This window comes from Pipistrellus hanaki (assembly GCF_964339955.1).
Source record: "Pipistrellus hanaki genome assembly, chromosome: 2".
NCBI classification, from domain to species: Eukaryota; Metazoa; Chordata; class Mammalia; order Chiroptera; family Vespertilionidae; genus Pipistrellus; species Pipistrellus hanaki.
Genome location: NC_140504.1, coordinates 483,772 through 499,149, shown reverse-complemented (window position 1 = coordinate 499,149; position 15,378 = coordinate 483,772). Strand labels below are relative to the sequence as shown.

General features: G+C 61.1%; 1 protein-coding gene across 1 annotated transcript in view; it reads left to right on the top strand.

Moving 5' to 3' along the window:
• Positions 1-10,992, top strand: part of GRIK1 (glutamate ionotropic receptor kainate type subunit 1) — a gene marked incomplete at both ends in the record, with an annotated part of 35,379 nt that extends 24,387 nt beyond the window's left edge. Inside the window, 8 exon segments of the mRNA XM_084873833.1 lie at positions 343-546; positions 1,639-1,862; positions 4,347-4,462; positions 5,228-5,445; positions 7,726-7,951; positions 9,067-9,314; positions 10,596-10,721; positions 10,723-10,992. Of these exon segments, the coding sequence (XP_084729959.1) occupies positions 343-546; positions 1,639-1,862; positions 4,347-4,462; positions 5,228-5,445; positions 7,726-7,951; positions 9,067-9,314; positions 10,596-10,721; positions 10,723-10,992 (1,632 nt within the window).
• Between the last annotated feature and the right edge of the window lie 4,386 nt (positions 10,993-15,378).

Sequence of the window (15,378 nt, the reverse complement as noted above, 5' to 3'; positions counted from 1 at the left end):
CCTCCAGCCACCCCCCCCCCCCCCCCAGCGGGCAGGAGGCAGCTGGTCCATGATTCCCTCTCATCATGGGTGTTTCTGTCTCCCTCTCCCTCTCCCTTCCACTCTGGAACCAATGAAAGAATAGATAGAAATAAAATAAATGAAGAGAGCGGAGGGAGAGACATAACACGGGAAGTTCCCGAATTCGCAGAGAATGGGAGGAACTTCAGCGAGGCGGGAGGTAATGGCGGATGGCGGCCCACCCCAATCTCCAAATCTCCATGGGGCCGCATGGCCCAATCCGGGGTGGCACCAGGCGTGGCTCTGCCCCTGTGTCATGGGCGCCCGTCCCGTCCGTCCCAGGAGGAGCCCTACGTGATGTACAGGAAGTCGGACCGGCCGCTGTCCGGCAACGACCGGTTCGAAGGGTTCTGCCTGGACCTGCTGGAGGAGCTGTCCAGCATCCTGGGCTTCGTCTACGACGTCCAGCTCGTCCCCGACGGCAAATACGGAGCCCAGAACGCCCAGGGCGAGTGGAACGGGATGGTGCGGGAGCTGATGGACCGCGTAAGCCCGCCTCCCCCTCGGGCACACGGGGAAGCCAGGGGGATGGAGGGGAGGGAGACGGTCGGGTCGGGTCAGGAGAAAAGGGTCCCTCCTCCTCCTCATAAACACGGCTCAGACGGAGGAGAAGGCCTGGGATCCGTGTGCATCCTCGGAAAGACGGGAGGACGGACGGAGAAGGCCTGGGATCCGTGTGCATCCTCGGAAAGACAGGAGGACGGACGGAGAAGGCCTGGGATCCGTGTGCGTCCTCGGAAGGAAGGGAGGACAGACGGAGGAGGCCTGGGATCCGTGTGCGTCCTCGGAAAGACGGGAGGACAGACGGAGAAGGCCTGGGATCCGTGTGCGTCCTCGGAAGGAAGGGAGGACAGACGGAGGAGGCCTGGGATCCGTGTGCGTCCTCGGAAGGACGGGAGGACAGACGCGGAAGTGGGGGTGTGGGGCCGCCTTCAGCTGGAGAATGAGCCGAGGGGACTCTTCCATCCGACCAGCGTTCGAATACAAGTCTGCAGCTCCGGGTCACGCCTCATCCCATCAACGGATCGAGGCCCCAGCTGCTCATTCTGTGCTTTTCTCACATGCTCTTTTTACTTTTATTTCCTTTTTATTTTTTAGATACACTTTTTATTGATTTCAGAGAGGAAGGGAGGGGGAGAAAGAGAGAAAGAGACATCAGTGATGAGAGATGTTTGTCCGTCGGCTGCCTCCTGCACGCCCCCTGCTGGGGACCGAACTCCCAGCCCGGGGCTGAGCCCTCCTGGCTCACAGGCTGAGGTTCAGTTGCCTAACCCCACGGCCAGACGCGTCTCTTTGTAGAGACGGCGTTCTGCAGCGTTTCCACTCAGTTCGCTCAGAACGTCTGTGTGTCTGGGTCGGCCTGCGTGTCGGTGTGTAGGTCCTACCTCCTGGTGTCTGTCTCCTGAGAGAGCCCTCCTCCATGGCCACGGCCGCTGAGCCGTCCCGTGGCCTCGGAGCTGGTGGTGGGAGAGGCTGGGAGGGCGGGGAGGGCGGGAGGACGGGGAGGGCGGGGAGGACTGGGAGGCGGCCCCGGCCGAGGCGGGGCCACGGCGGACCGGACCGGACCTGCCGTTGCAGAGGGCGGACCTGGCCGTGGCCCCGCTCACCATCACCCGCGTGCGCGAGGCCGTCATCGACTTCTCCGAGCCCTTCATGGCCCTGGGCATCGGCATCCTCTACCGCACGCCCCGCGGCGCCCGCCCCGGCCCCTTCGCCCTCCTCCGCCCGCTGGCCCCCGACGTCTGGGCGTGCGCGCTCCTGTCCGGCCTGGGCGTGGGCTGCGTGCTCTTCCTGATCGCCAGGTGAGTCCCGCAGGCGGGGTCGGGCTCGGTGGCCTGGGGGGGAGGGGAATGGCCACTGGATGAACCAGCTGTGCCCATTGTGCACCAGCTTTCCTGTGCTCATCTCTCTCCTGCTCACACCCATCACTGTCTCCTGCTCACACCCATCGCTGTCTCCCACTCACACCCATCACTGTCTGCTCACACCCATCACTGTCTCCCACTCACACCCATCGCTGTCTCCTGCTCACACCCATCGCTGTCTCCCACTCACACCCATCACTGTCTGCTCACACCCATCGCTGTCTCCCACTCACACTCATCACTGTCTCCCACTCACACCCATCGCTGTCTGCTCACACTCATCGCTGTCTGCTCACACCCATCACTGTCTCTCTCCTGGTCACAATCATCACTGTCTGCTCACACCCATCGCTGTCTCCTGCTCACACCCATCACTGTCTCCCACTCACACTCATCACTGTCTCCCACTCACACCCATCGCTGTCTGCTCACACTCATCACTGTCTGCTCACACCCATCACTGTCTCTCTCCTGGTCACAATCATCACTGTCTGCTCACACCCATCACTGTCTCTCTCCTGGTCACAGTCATCACTGTCTGCTCACACCCATCACTGTCCTTCTCCTCTCTGGTCTCTGGGGGGTGAGTGGGGGCGTCTGACACAGACTTAGATGGCGGATGGTGTACCCAGAGGTGGCCCCGCCCTGCCAGCTGTCCAGTCTGGTGTCTGCTCTCAGCCCTGTCCCCTTCTCCACACGCCTGACCGCCCCCCCGACCCCGTCCTGCTGAGCAGGTGAAGGCGGCCCCTGGGTCTCAGCGGAGGCCTGACCCTGTGGCTCCGCCCTCTGGAGGCTCCGGGTGAGGTGGCTCCGCCAGCTCCTTGGCCGTTTGCCTCAGTCAGTGACGGGAGATGGACAGGGACTCGTACCCGTGTCTCCCTCTCCGGGAGGCGGGAGGTGTTGTTTGGATAAGTCTTATTTCCTTCCAAAGGGAGAGGGAAAGCTGGCCGCGGTGTCAGGCTAACACGCTCGCTAGAGACGCTTGCGACGCGCTGGCTGAACTGAGCTGCATGTGTGAGGTCACACGTCAGAGCACAGGCTGAGAGAACGAGGCAAAGCCCTGGCTGGTCACCCAGGGCACGTCGGGGTTTGAATTGTGGTTGACATTTTTTCATATTATTTTCTGAGGAATATTGAACCTGAGAAATTATGTCTGTTATCATGAACACACAATGTAAATACATAGACAAGCCAGATATCATGTCTGCTTATATCTTATGATACGTTTGTCCTTCTTAAATATAAAGGTATCTTTTTAAGTTGGTATCTGGCAAAAAAACAACAACAACAAAACCAAAAAAAAAAAAAAACACAAGAAAGCCTTTGGCTGTAATGCTGAGGTTATTGCACAAACCAATATTTTTATTAAAGTTCCAATAGCACTTCCTCCTAGGCCTGCCAGAGTGGCTCAGGGGTTGAGCCAGGAGGTCAGGGTTCAATTCCCGGTCAGGGCACAGGCCCGGGCTGCGGGCTCCATCCCCGGCGTGGGGCATGCAGGAGGCAGCCGATCAGGATTCTCTCTCGTCATTGATGTTTCTCTCTCTCTCTCTCTCTCTCTCTCTCTCTCTCTCTCTCTCTCTCTCTCTCTCTCTCTCTCTCTCTCCCCCTCTGAGATAGATATTTTTTCAAAAAAGAAAATTATATCAGTTATTCACTCCTAACGCCAAGTGCGGAGTGCTGAGGCGGGACCAGCTGGGCTCAGAGAGGGGTGGGGGCTCGCCCTCGGGGGTGCGATGGGAGGCCGTCCCAGGCCTGGCCCCTGGGCTGCCGGGTCTGATTGGAAAACGCCCTCCGCGGAGGCACCGCCGGCTCCGTCTGGCCATTAACGTGTTTAAATCTCGGCGCCAGCGGCCGTGCTATGTCATGGTGACGGCCTTCACTCGCATTTGCTTCCATTAGCAGCCCATTAACATGGTCTTCCTTTCCTCACTCGCCGGGGGCCCGTCAGGAGAGGGTGTAAATTCAAAGCATTATCGTGTCGCTGAAACTAATTAAAATGCATCGCCTGCCATCGCGGCTCCCAGCTGTGTGGGCCGTGCAGGCGCAGCGTGGGGAAGGCGTGGGGGGAGGGGGAGGCGGATGCTGTTACCACAGGGGTAACTGCGAGGCTTCCCGTCACCCCACACTGGGGAAGCAGGCACCCCTGTCCAAAGGGGTCTGGGCTCAGAGTCCTTTTCTGAGGAGCCGCCTGCCCGGCTCCCTGTGCTGGCACCTCGGTGCCTGCCTGTGGCTGCCGGTAACCCCCGCGCCCCGGTCCCACCCGCCGTGGCCGAGCGCGTGGCTGAGCACGTGGCCGAGCACGTGGCCGTGGCCCTCCGTGGCCCCCCTCGGCGGACGGCCTTCCAGGGGCGCTGTTGGGCGTGGGCCCTTGGCCGTGGGCCTGCTCCTCTGACGCAGACGCTGTCTCTGTCGTCTGCACAGGTTCACGCCCCACAAGGGGCACCGCCCCCACCCGTGCGGCCACGACCCAGGCGTGGTGGACGGCCTCACGCTGCTGAACGGCCTCTGGTTCGGAGTCGGAGCCCTCCTGCAGCAAGGTACTCACTGGCCCCTCACCCCTCAGCCTGGGCGTCCACGCTGGTGACCCCGAGGCGCCCCTCACCCCTCAGCCTGGGCGCCCACACTGGTGACCCCGATCCACCCCTCACCCCTCAGTCTGAGCGTCCACACTGGTGACCCCGATCGGCCCCTCACCCCTCAGTCTGAGCGTCCACACTGGTGACCCCGATCCGCCCCTCACCCCTCAGCCTGGGCATCCACACTGGTGACCCCCAGACGCCCCTCACCCCTCAGCCTGGGCGCCCATGCTGGTCACCCCCAGACACCCCTCTCCCCTCAGTCTGTGGGCACCCATGCTGGTGACCCCCAGACGCCCCTCACCCCTCAGTCTGAGCGTCCACACTGGTGACCCCAATCCGCCTCTCACCCCTCAGCCTGGGCGTCCATGCTGGTGACCCCGATCTGCCCCTCACCCCTCAGTCTGTGGGCACCCACGCTGGTGACCCCGATCCGCCTCTCACCCCTCAGTCTGGGCGCCCACACTGGTGACCCCGAGGCGCCCCTCACCCCTCAGTCTCTGGGGAAGCACTTCTGCATCAAACAAAGGCCACAAACCACACCTCACGCAGCAGCAGTGCTTCTGTTTCCCGCCGTTTTCTTTAAAAATGCAGCGATCACCCCTGCCCCTGAGGGTGCCTGCTCGGCAAATTCACGGCTTTTATGCCACAAAAACGCGTTCATCCACCCCAGACCCATCCCAGCCCGCTCCCTCCCGATGCCCTCTGACGCCCGCTCTGCCCCAGGGTCCGAGCTGGTGCCCCAGGCGCTGTCCACCAGGATCCTGGCCGGGAGCTGGTGGTGTTTCACCCTTGTCCTCGCCGCATCCTACACGGCCAGCCTGGCCGCCCTCCTGACCGTGGGGAGGTCCGAGGCCCCCATTGGCTCGGTGGACGACCTGGCCAGGCAGAGCAGCATCGAGTACGGGGCGGTCAGGGACGGCGCCACCATGGCCTTCTTTGAGGTGAGCGGCCGGCGTGGGTTCGAGCGGTTACCCGGCTACGGGGAGGTGGGCAGGGAGAGGGGGGTCAGGGGTGTGGCTGAGAGTCTCCCTGTCTTCCAGCAGGTGCGGGGCACAGGGCTGTAAGGGGAAGGGGCGGGTGAGGCTGGGGACGGGATGCAGATATGAGCAGGCCAGGGGTCCTCGGATGTCAGCTGTTGTCCTTAGTCACCAGGCGACAAGATGGTGGTGATGAGATGGTGGTGATGAGATGGTGGTGATGAGATAGTGGTGATGAGATGGTGGTGATGAGATGATGATGAGATGATGGTGATGAGATGGTGGTAATGAGATGGTGGTGAGATGATGGTGATGAGTTGATGTGATGAGATGATATGGAGGAGATGGTGGTGATGAGATGATGGTGATGAGAAGGTGGTGATGAGATGATGATGAGATGGTGATGAGAAGGTGGTGATGAGATGATGGTGATGAGATGATGGTGATAAGATGGTGATGAGATGGTGGTGATGAGATGATGTGATGAGATGGTGATGAGATGGTGGTGATGAGATGATGTGATGAGATGATATGGAGGAGATGGTGGTGATGAGAAGGTGGTGATGAGATGATGGTGATGAGATGGTGGTGATGAGATGGTGGTGATGAGATGGTGGTGAGATGATGGTGATGAGTTGATGTGATGAGATGATATGGAGGAGATGATGGTGATGAGAAGGTGGTGATGAGAAGGTGGTGATGAGATGATGGTGATGAGGTGGTGGTGATGAGATGATGGTGATAAGATGATGTGATGAGATGATATGGAGGAGATGGTGGTGATGAGAAGGTGGTGATGAGATGATGGTGATGAGATGGTGGTGATGAGATGGTGGTGATGAGATGGTGGTGATGAGATGGTGGTGATGAGATGGTGGTGATGAGATGATGTGATGAGATGATATGGAGGAGATGGTGGTGATGAGAAGGTGGTGATGAGATGATGGTGATGAGATGGTGGTGATGAGATGGTGGTGATGAGATGGTGGTGAGATGATGGTGATGAGTTGATGTGATGAGATGATATGGAGGAGATGATGGTGATGAGAAGGTGGTGATGAGATGATGGTGATGAGGTGGTGGTGATGAGATGATGGTGATAAGATGATGTGATGAGATGATATGGAGGAGATGGTGGTGATGAGAAGGTGGTGATGAGATGATGGTGATGAGATGGTGGTGATGAGATGGTGGTGATGAGATGGTGGTGATGAGAAGGTGGTGATGAGATGGTGGTGATGAGATGGTGGTGATGAGATGGTGGTGATGAGATGATGGTGATGAGATGAGGTGGATGAGATGGTGGTGATGAGATGGTGGTGATGAGATGAGGTGGATGAGATGGTGGTGATGAGATGATGGTGATGATGAGATGATGGTGATGATATGGTGGTGATGAGATGATGGTGATGAGATGATGGTGATGAGATGATGTGATGAGACGATATGGAGGAGATGGTGGTGATGAGAAGGTGGTGATGAGATGGTGGTGATGAGATGAGGTGGATGAGATGGTGGTGATGAAATGATGGTGATGATGAGATGATGGTGATGAGATGGTGGTGATGAGATGATGGTGACAATAGGATGGTGATGAGATGATGGTGATGAGATGATGGTGACAATAGGATGGTGATGAGATGATGGTGATGATGATATGATGGTCATGAGATGATGGTGATGAGATGGTGGTGATGAGATGATGGTGATGAGATGATGATGATGAGATGGTGATGAGATGGTGGTTTGACCTCTGCTGGTTTGGCCTGACCCCACCTATGGGTTCTGCTTGCTGGAGTCACAGCTGAGTCCCCTCCCCCATCGCTCCGCACAGGCCTTGAAAGGAAACTTAGGGAAAATGTGCCCCCTCTACACACATGAGAAACGTACCCCCATTCACGTGTGGGAAATGTACCCTTTGCACACAGTGCACGTGCTAAAGCGTACAGCAGTGCGATCTCTGTCAGATCAGTCCGGGGCCCTGTCTGTCGGACGGTAAGTCCCCATCATTCCCTGACTGAGACCCACAGAAGCACCGATGGCCAAGTCCCCCTCTGCGCCTCCGCCCGGCCTGCAGGGAGCTGGGTTCTTACCGTGACCCCACCGAGGCCCAGGGCCCTGCTCGCCCGTTTCCCTCCCAAGGACGAAGGGAATGTGTCTGACCCCCGGGCTCTGCACGGCCTTGGGACCATGCGCTCAGCACCCCTCCCTCCCCCCCCCCCCCCCCCGCCACTCTCCCCGCAGAAGTCCAAGATTGCCACCTACGAGAAGATGTGGGCCTTCATGGGCAGCAGGCCGCAGACGGCTCTGGTGAGCAGCAGCCAGGACGGCATCCGGCGGGTGCTCACCGCCGACTACGCGCTGCTCATGGAGTCCACCAGCATCGAGTACCTGACCCGGAGAAACTGCAGCCTCACGCAGGTCGGGGGCCTCATCGACGCCAAGGGCTACGGCGTGGGAACCCCGATGGGTAAGAGGCCGAGGAGGGCGGGCATGTTAGGGGCGGCGGGGAGCCTGGTGGGGAGGGGGTGCGGCGGGGAGGGGGCGCCGTGGGGAGGGCGGCGGGGAGGATGGTGTGGAGGGCGGCGGGGAGCATGGCTGGGAGGGGGGCGCCGTGGGGAGGGCGGCGGGGAGCGTGGTGTGGAGGGCGGCAGGAAGTGCGGCGGGGAGCGTGGCTGGGAGCGTGGCTGGCATTTCACCTTTAGAGCCGTTTTCTCACCAGAAAATCCATCCTTTTAGTGGAGAAAGCAGAGTCTAACTCCAAAGCGCTCCACTCTCCTTTGCAGCTGGGCTTTGGGATTCTGGGTGGAAAGGAAAACAGCAGCCCTGCCTGTTTGGCTCAGTGGGTAGAGCGTCAGTCTGTGGACTGAAGGGTCCAAGTTCCATCCCAGATCAGGGCACAGGCCCGGCTTGTGGGCTCCCTCCCCAGTGGGGGGCGTGCGGGAGGCAGCCGATCAATGACCCTCTCATTGTTGATGTCTCTCTCTTTCTCCCTCTCCCTTCCTCTCTGAGATCAATAACGTTTTACAATATGATAAAAAAAAAAATTTAAAATAAACAAAAGGGCTAGACAGTGTGGATGGGGTTCATCTCTGGCTTGAGCACCCATTCCCTTGGCCAGTCAGTGTGCGGAGGCTCACTGAGACCCCCCTCCCCCACTCCACCTTCTCCTGTGTCCCCCCCCCATGTCCCCCCAGGCCCCCCGCTCCGGGACAGGGTCCCTCACTCTCCCCGTGTCCCCGTGTCCCCCAGGCCCCCCACTCCGGGACAGGGTCCCTCACACCCCCCATGTCCCCCCGTGTCGCCCAGGCCCCCGCTCCGGGACAGGGTCCCTCACCGCCCGCCCCCCCCCATGTCCCCCCGTGTCACCCAGGCCCCCCGCTCCGGAACAGGGTCCCTCACACCCCCCATGTCCCCCAGGCCCCCACTCCGGGACGGGGTCCCTCACTCTCCCCGTGTCCCCCGTGTCCCCGTGTCCCCCCGCTCCGGGACAGGGTCCCTTACCCCCCCCCGTGTCCCCCAGGCCCCCCACTCCGGGACAGGGTCCCTCACCGCCCCCCCCCCCGTGTCCCCCGTGTCCCCCAGGCTCCCTGCTCCGGGACAGGGTGTCGGTGGCCCTGCTGCAGCTGCAGGAGGAGGGGAAGCTGCACGCCATGAAGGAGAAGTGGTGGCGAGGCCGCGGCTGCCCCGAGGCCGGCCCGGAGGCCGGCGCCCTGGGCCTGGACAGCGTCGGCGGCCTCTTCGCGGTGCTGGCGGCCGGCCTGGTGCTGGCGGCGCTCGTGGCCGTGGGCGAGCTCCTGTACGCGGCCCGCAGGGGCCGCGGCGGCCGGCAGGTGAGCCGGGTGGGCGGGGCGGTCTGTGTGAACGGCGCGTTTGGGGGTCTGGGGGGCGCCCCCTTTGGTAACGGCCTGGGGACCTCGATGCCCGAGAGCCGCTGGGGAGTCCGAGCCCCGGCCGGCTGACCTTCCTCCGCGCGGACGAGGGGCCAGCCGGTGGGTTCCCGGCGACGGGAGGCTCCGTGGCTTCTCAGCGGAGACCTCCTCGGCGAGGACGGAACAGACCGAACGCGGAGATGGAAGCGTTGTGCTTTCACACAGAACTCCGCGCCTCCGCCCAGGCCTCGCCGGGGGTGCAGGCTGCCACTGCCTTCCGGCCGGACCCACACGGTGCGTCTGTGGGGCTGGAGCATTTCCGGAGGAATGTCAGTGAAAACAGCCTGGCCTGGGGCTGAGCATCGACCTATGAGCCAGAGGTCAGGGTTCGATTCCCGGTCTGGGCACAGGCCCAGGTTGTAGGCCCCATCCCCAGTGTGAGGCGTGCAGGAGGCAGCCGATCTATGACTCTCCCATCCTTGATGTTTCTCCCACCCCCACCCCCCGCTTCCTCTCTGAGATCAATAAAAATATTCTTAAAACGAAGAGTAATGTCAACGAAACAATCCCACCTTAATGGAACCCTCAGGCAGGGATGTGTCAGAGAGAGGACCGGGGTCCTGTCCGTCTGTCCTCTGCCCCCCGTGCATGGAACGGCGTGGTGAAACCCACAACACACCCTCTGCATCCGTGTGCGTCTGTGATCTCCGCTGCCCCCGTGTCACGGCTCACACACTCGCTTTCCTCCCCCCACCCATCACCCGGCTGGCCGGCCCCCGTGGTTTCCCGCAGAAAACACACAGTAAATGGTGCTTGCTTCTTTCTCTTCACCACAAAGGAAAGTCACAAGAGTCAGGCTGTGTTTCAGGAACAGAGTCCCCGGGAGAAAAAGCACGGCCTGGGGGCCGCTCTCCCTGTGTCCCCCGGGGTCCGGGCGCCTGGCCCTCGGGCCTGGTCCCCGCCGTGGGCAGCGGCCTCGCGGCCTCTCGGTCTGGCCGGGCCTGTGTCTGCCTGGGAGCCGCTGGAGAAGGTGGTGTCACTGCGTTTGCGAATGAAGCCTGTCTGCCCGCTGCCTTGGTTTCCCCGCGCGGGAGAGGCGGCCGGGGCGGGAGAGGCGGCCGGGGCGGGAGAGGCGTGGGCCTGGCGGGCGGGTCCTGGTGTCGGCCACGCTGTGGGCAGCGGGACAGGAGCTGGTTATTGACCTCCGCCCTCTGCCCTCTGCCCTCTGCCCTCTGTCCTCAGTGCCTCTCCTTCAGCGCCATCCTGGGAGAACTGGGCCTCCCGCTCAGGAACCAGAGGAAGCTGAGGAGGAAGCCGAGGACGAAGGGGAAATCCGCCCTCACCAGCCTCCTCGCTTGTCCCCCCCGGACGGACTCCGCGGAGGAGGGGGGCGGGGCCCCCCGGGACCGCGCCCCCCGGGACCGCGCCCCCCGGGACGGGGTTCCCCAGCGCGGGGCCCCCCGGGACCGCGCCCCCCGGAATGGCGCCCCCCGGGACCGCGCCCCCCGGGACAGTGCACCCCGGAATGGCGCCCCCCGGGACCGCGCCCCCCGGAATGGCGCCCCCCGGGACCGCGCCCCCGGGCAGTGGCCGGGCAGACGGGGCTCACACCTCCAGCTCCTGGAGGAAGAGCTTCTGACGAGCGCACCAGAGTCCGGCCCCCCGCCGGCGGGGGACTGTGCACGGACAGCACACGGACAGCACACGGACAGGACACAGACAGCACACGGGCGTCTGGATGCCCCCGGCCCGCTGGTCCGGGAAGGGACGGGTCTTTGGAACGGATCGGCTCGCGGACTGGCCCGTCTCCTCCCTCCCGATGCTCCGTGTGCTCCTGGCCGTTAATAAACGCCGGTGTTTTCTAGAATGCGTCTGGCCGGTCTGTCCCCCTCGCTCCCTCTCGGGCCGGGCCCCCACGGTCTGATGAGGATTAACCGATGACAATAAATGGCTGACGTCCAGGTCCCGTCACCGAGGCGGGGCGGCGCCCGGGCCTGCAGGGCCGAGCATGGGGAGCAGCGCCTGGGGCAGCGCCGACCGGTTCGCGGTGAACCACCTGCACCTCGCTGTGGAGAGAAGCACGCAGAACGGGGGCCACGAGCACGCACACGCACGCACACACGCACACTCACATACTCACATGCACACACGCACTCACACACTCACGTACTCACTCACACACATACACACTCACACGCACACTCACACACGCACACTCACACTCACTCACATGCACACACGCACTCACACGCACACTCACACACGCACACTCACATACACACACACACTCACACACACACTCACTCACACGCACACTCACACACGCACACTCACATACTCACACACACACTCACACACACACTCACACATACGCACACTCACACACATACACACACATTCATATTCACACATACGCACTCGTACACACACACATACACATGCACACACAAGTACACACACATACACTCACACATAAACACATTCATATTCACACATACACATGCACGCATACATACACATGCACACACACATGCACACAAGTACACACTCGGATGCACACACATGTACACACATACACACACATTCATATTCACACATACACATGCACGCACAGGTATACGCTCACACATGCACACACAAATACACACACTCGGATGCACATACACACACTCACACACGTGCACATACACACGTTCACATTAAACACGTGCACATACAGACACTCACATGCACACCCACACGTACACTCACAGAGCCAGTTCCCTGAAAGTGTCACCGTTAAGAGGCTCGCCGGCCGCTGTAACCACAATCAGTCCGCTGTGCCCTCCCTCCATCAGCCCCGATCGAGAGGATTTCCTAATTAAGCCTGTTCCAGCCGAGAAGCCTTTCTGATTAGATTCCTAATTTACACCGAGCTCCGTGCTCTGGGGAAGGGAACGGGGGGGGGGGGGGGGGAGGAGGGCCTGAGGGTTCATCAGCCTCTGGAACTCTCCTGTGCACTCACCCTGGACCACGGCCTCCCCGCTCTGCTGAGGAGCAGGTACCAGCCGAAGAGGCTCTGACCCCGTCAGTAACACAGGCCTGTTCCTCTGGAGCTGCCTGCCGAAGAACTGTCTGTCCGGCGTCAGGTCAGCGGGCGGTGCTGGTGGGCAGTGCTGGTGGGCAGTGCTGGTGGACAGTGCTGGTGGACAGTGCTGGGTGGGCAGTGCTGGTGGGCAGTGCTGGTGGGCAGTGCTGGTGGACAGTGCTGGGTGGGTCGGGAGGGAGGGGGCCGTGCAGGGAGGGAGTGGGTCAGGCTCCCAGAACGGGGCACAGTCCCCTCTGAAATCAGCATTCGCAACGGCCTGGAGGGAGCTGGGGAGCATCGTGCTGAGGGAAATAAGCAGCCGGAGAAAGATCAGTATCACAGGATCTCACTCGTTTGTGGAATATAATGAACAACACAAACTGATGAACAAAAACAGATCCAGAGGCAGAGAAGCATCGATCAGACCGACCAACCTCAGAGGGAAGGCAGAGGAGGGAGGGGGAAGGGGGAGAGATCAAAGGGCTTGTAGGCATGCATATGAGCCCAACCAGTGGACACAGACACGAGGGGGTGAGGGCATGAACGGGGGGGGGGGGGGGAGCAATGAGGGGATGGGGACACATATGTAACATCTTAATAAATAAAGTACAAACATATATACATTGTTTTTAAGTTGGGGCAGCGCACCTTGTCACCAACAGGCCAGGCACCTTGTCACGGCCCTGCAGACCCCCTGGCGGGCGTCGGCCGCCCCAGGCCGCTCTGCCTGCAGCCACCCCAGGGGCCCTGCAGCCACCCCAGGGACCCCGCGCCCTCAGCGCGACGTCCACGCAGGCTTGCTCGTGTGGAGGTGCCAGGGGTGGCGGGAGCCGGGCTGGGCAGCATTTCCTGGGAGCTGGTGGTATCATACCTCGGCCCCTTGCTCCCGTGAGCGTGTGCAGAGCGTGTGCAGAGCGTGTGCAGAGCGTGTGCAGGGGGAGCAGGTTTGTACTGGATTCAGTTCCTTTGGCTTTTACGGGAGGAGGGAGGGCTTCCCTGCACGGCCTAGAGCGCCGGCGGTTAAACACAAAGTGACTCTGACGTTTAATTTAAAGCCGCCTCCTGGCTGCCCGTTTCCACTTCACTTCACCTGACACTGAAGCAGCCCCGGGGGCTCTGGGCGGCAGCTGAGCCCTAATTCCTGCCCTTCACGCTCGGCGGCCCCCACGAGGGACCCCTCAGGCCCGCGGCCCCGCTTTTAACCTCTTCACCGGCATCAGCACAGCATCTCCGGGTGTTTCCTGGGCCAGCTTTCCCCCGTTACCACAGCAAAGGCTCTGACCCCTGCAGACGCCCCTCGAGGGCGGGGCCTGCACCTCAGCCGGAGGCGGGGGGGGGGGGGGGGGGCAGCCCTGGGGGAAGCGCATCCTCAGCCGCCTTTCCGGGAGAGCCTTTTCCAATCACCGCCTCCTCCCGGGAGACCCTTTCCAACCACCACCGCCTCCCGGGAGAGCCTTTTCCAATCACAGGGACGTTGTCTCACGATGCGAGTCGTCTCCCCAGCCAGTGACCGGGTCTCAGGACCATGAAGCACAGACAGGGACGCCTAGGACGCCTCTCACGGCCACACGGGTGCCGGGTGCCTCCTGGGCCGGAGGAACAGGGGACATGACCCAATGGGACGACAGCAAACTGAAACGCAACTGCACAGCCACAAGAGCCAACAGCAAGCTGAAAAGGGAGCCACCGAACGGGAGGACGCATTTGCCAAGATACACCTGATCGGGTTTAATTTCCAAAACATGACAGAGTTTACACAGCCCAGCACCAGGAAGGCAAGCGATCGGTTAAGAAACGGGCAGGAAACTGCATAGACCCGGCTCCAACGCGGGCAGACAGAGGCCGAGGGACAGAGGAAGGTGCTCAAAGGCACGGACCATCGAGATGCAATTTAAACCACAGTGAGTACCACCCACCCCGTCAGCATGGCCGCCATCCGCCCCTCAGCGAGCGCCATGTGCGGGCAAGGGCGGAAGGGAAGGGAGCCTGGGTGCTGCTGAGGGGATGAAGGCGGGGCGGCCTCTGTGGAGAACAATGTGGAATCTCCTCAGAAAATTAAATAGGGAGCTCACTGCCTTTTTAAAAAATATGTTTTATTGATTTTTACAGAGAGGAAGGGAGAGGGATAGAGTTAGAAACATCGATAAGAGAGAAACATCGATCAGCTGCCTCCTGCACGCCTCCCACTGGGGATGTGCCCGCAACCAAGGTCCATGCCCTTGACCGGAATCGAACCCGGGACCCTTCAGTCCGCAGGTCGACGCTCTATCCACTGAGCCACACCGGTCAGGGCCTAACTGCCTTTTGACCCAGCAATCCCACTTCCAGGAATTTATCCGAAGAAACAGGAAACACAAACTCGGGAGAGTGTGCACCCGTGTTCACGGCCGCACAGTTCACAGTGGCTGAGACCTGGAGCAGCCCGGGCCGTCAGCAGACGGGTGAACACTGTGGGACGTTCACGCCGGGGACACCCCCGCGGCACAGGCACAGCCAATGGTAACGGCTCACAGCGCACCTCACGCCTTTTTAACCTGTGTAGCCTCAGACGGCCCGCTGCGCCGTCACCGTCACTCTGTCGGCGGCCGGCAGCCTGCTTCCCACGTGGAGACGCTGACACAGGGGCCGCTCGGTCACTCGCCGCAGTCACACGACCAGTCACTTGCTCTGTTAAACCAAAAAGCGGGCAATTCTCCCCGAGAATCCTGGGCCGTCGTCGAGATCCTCAAGGCGGGAGAGCGATGCTTTTTGCAGCCAAACGTGGGCAGGTTCAGATACAACCCTGAAAGGGAGGGAGGAAGCAAAGCTGATTTGTAACTAAAAAGAAGGACTCGGCAGGGGCAGGACTCGCCTCCTGGTGTGCAAGGACTAGGCATCCTTTCCTGGATGCGAGCAGGACTCTGCTGCCACGGGCGGCTGCCACCCAGCGGCCACTGAGGGAATTACAGCTGCTTTAAA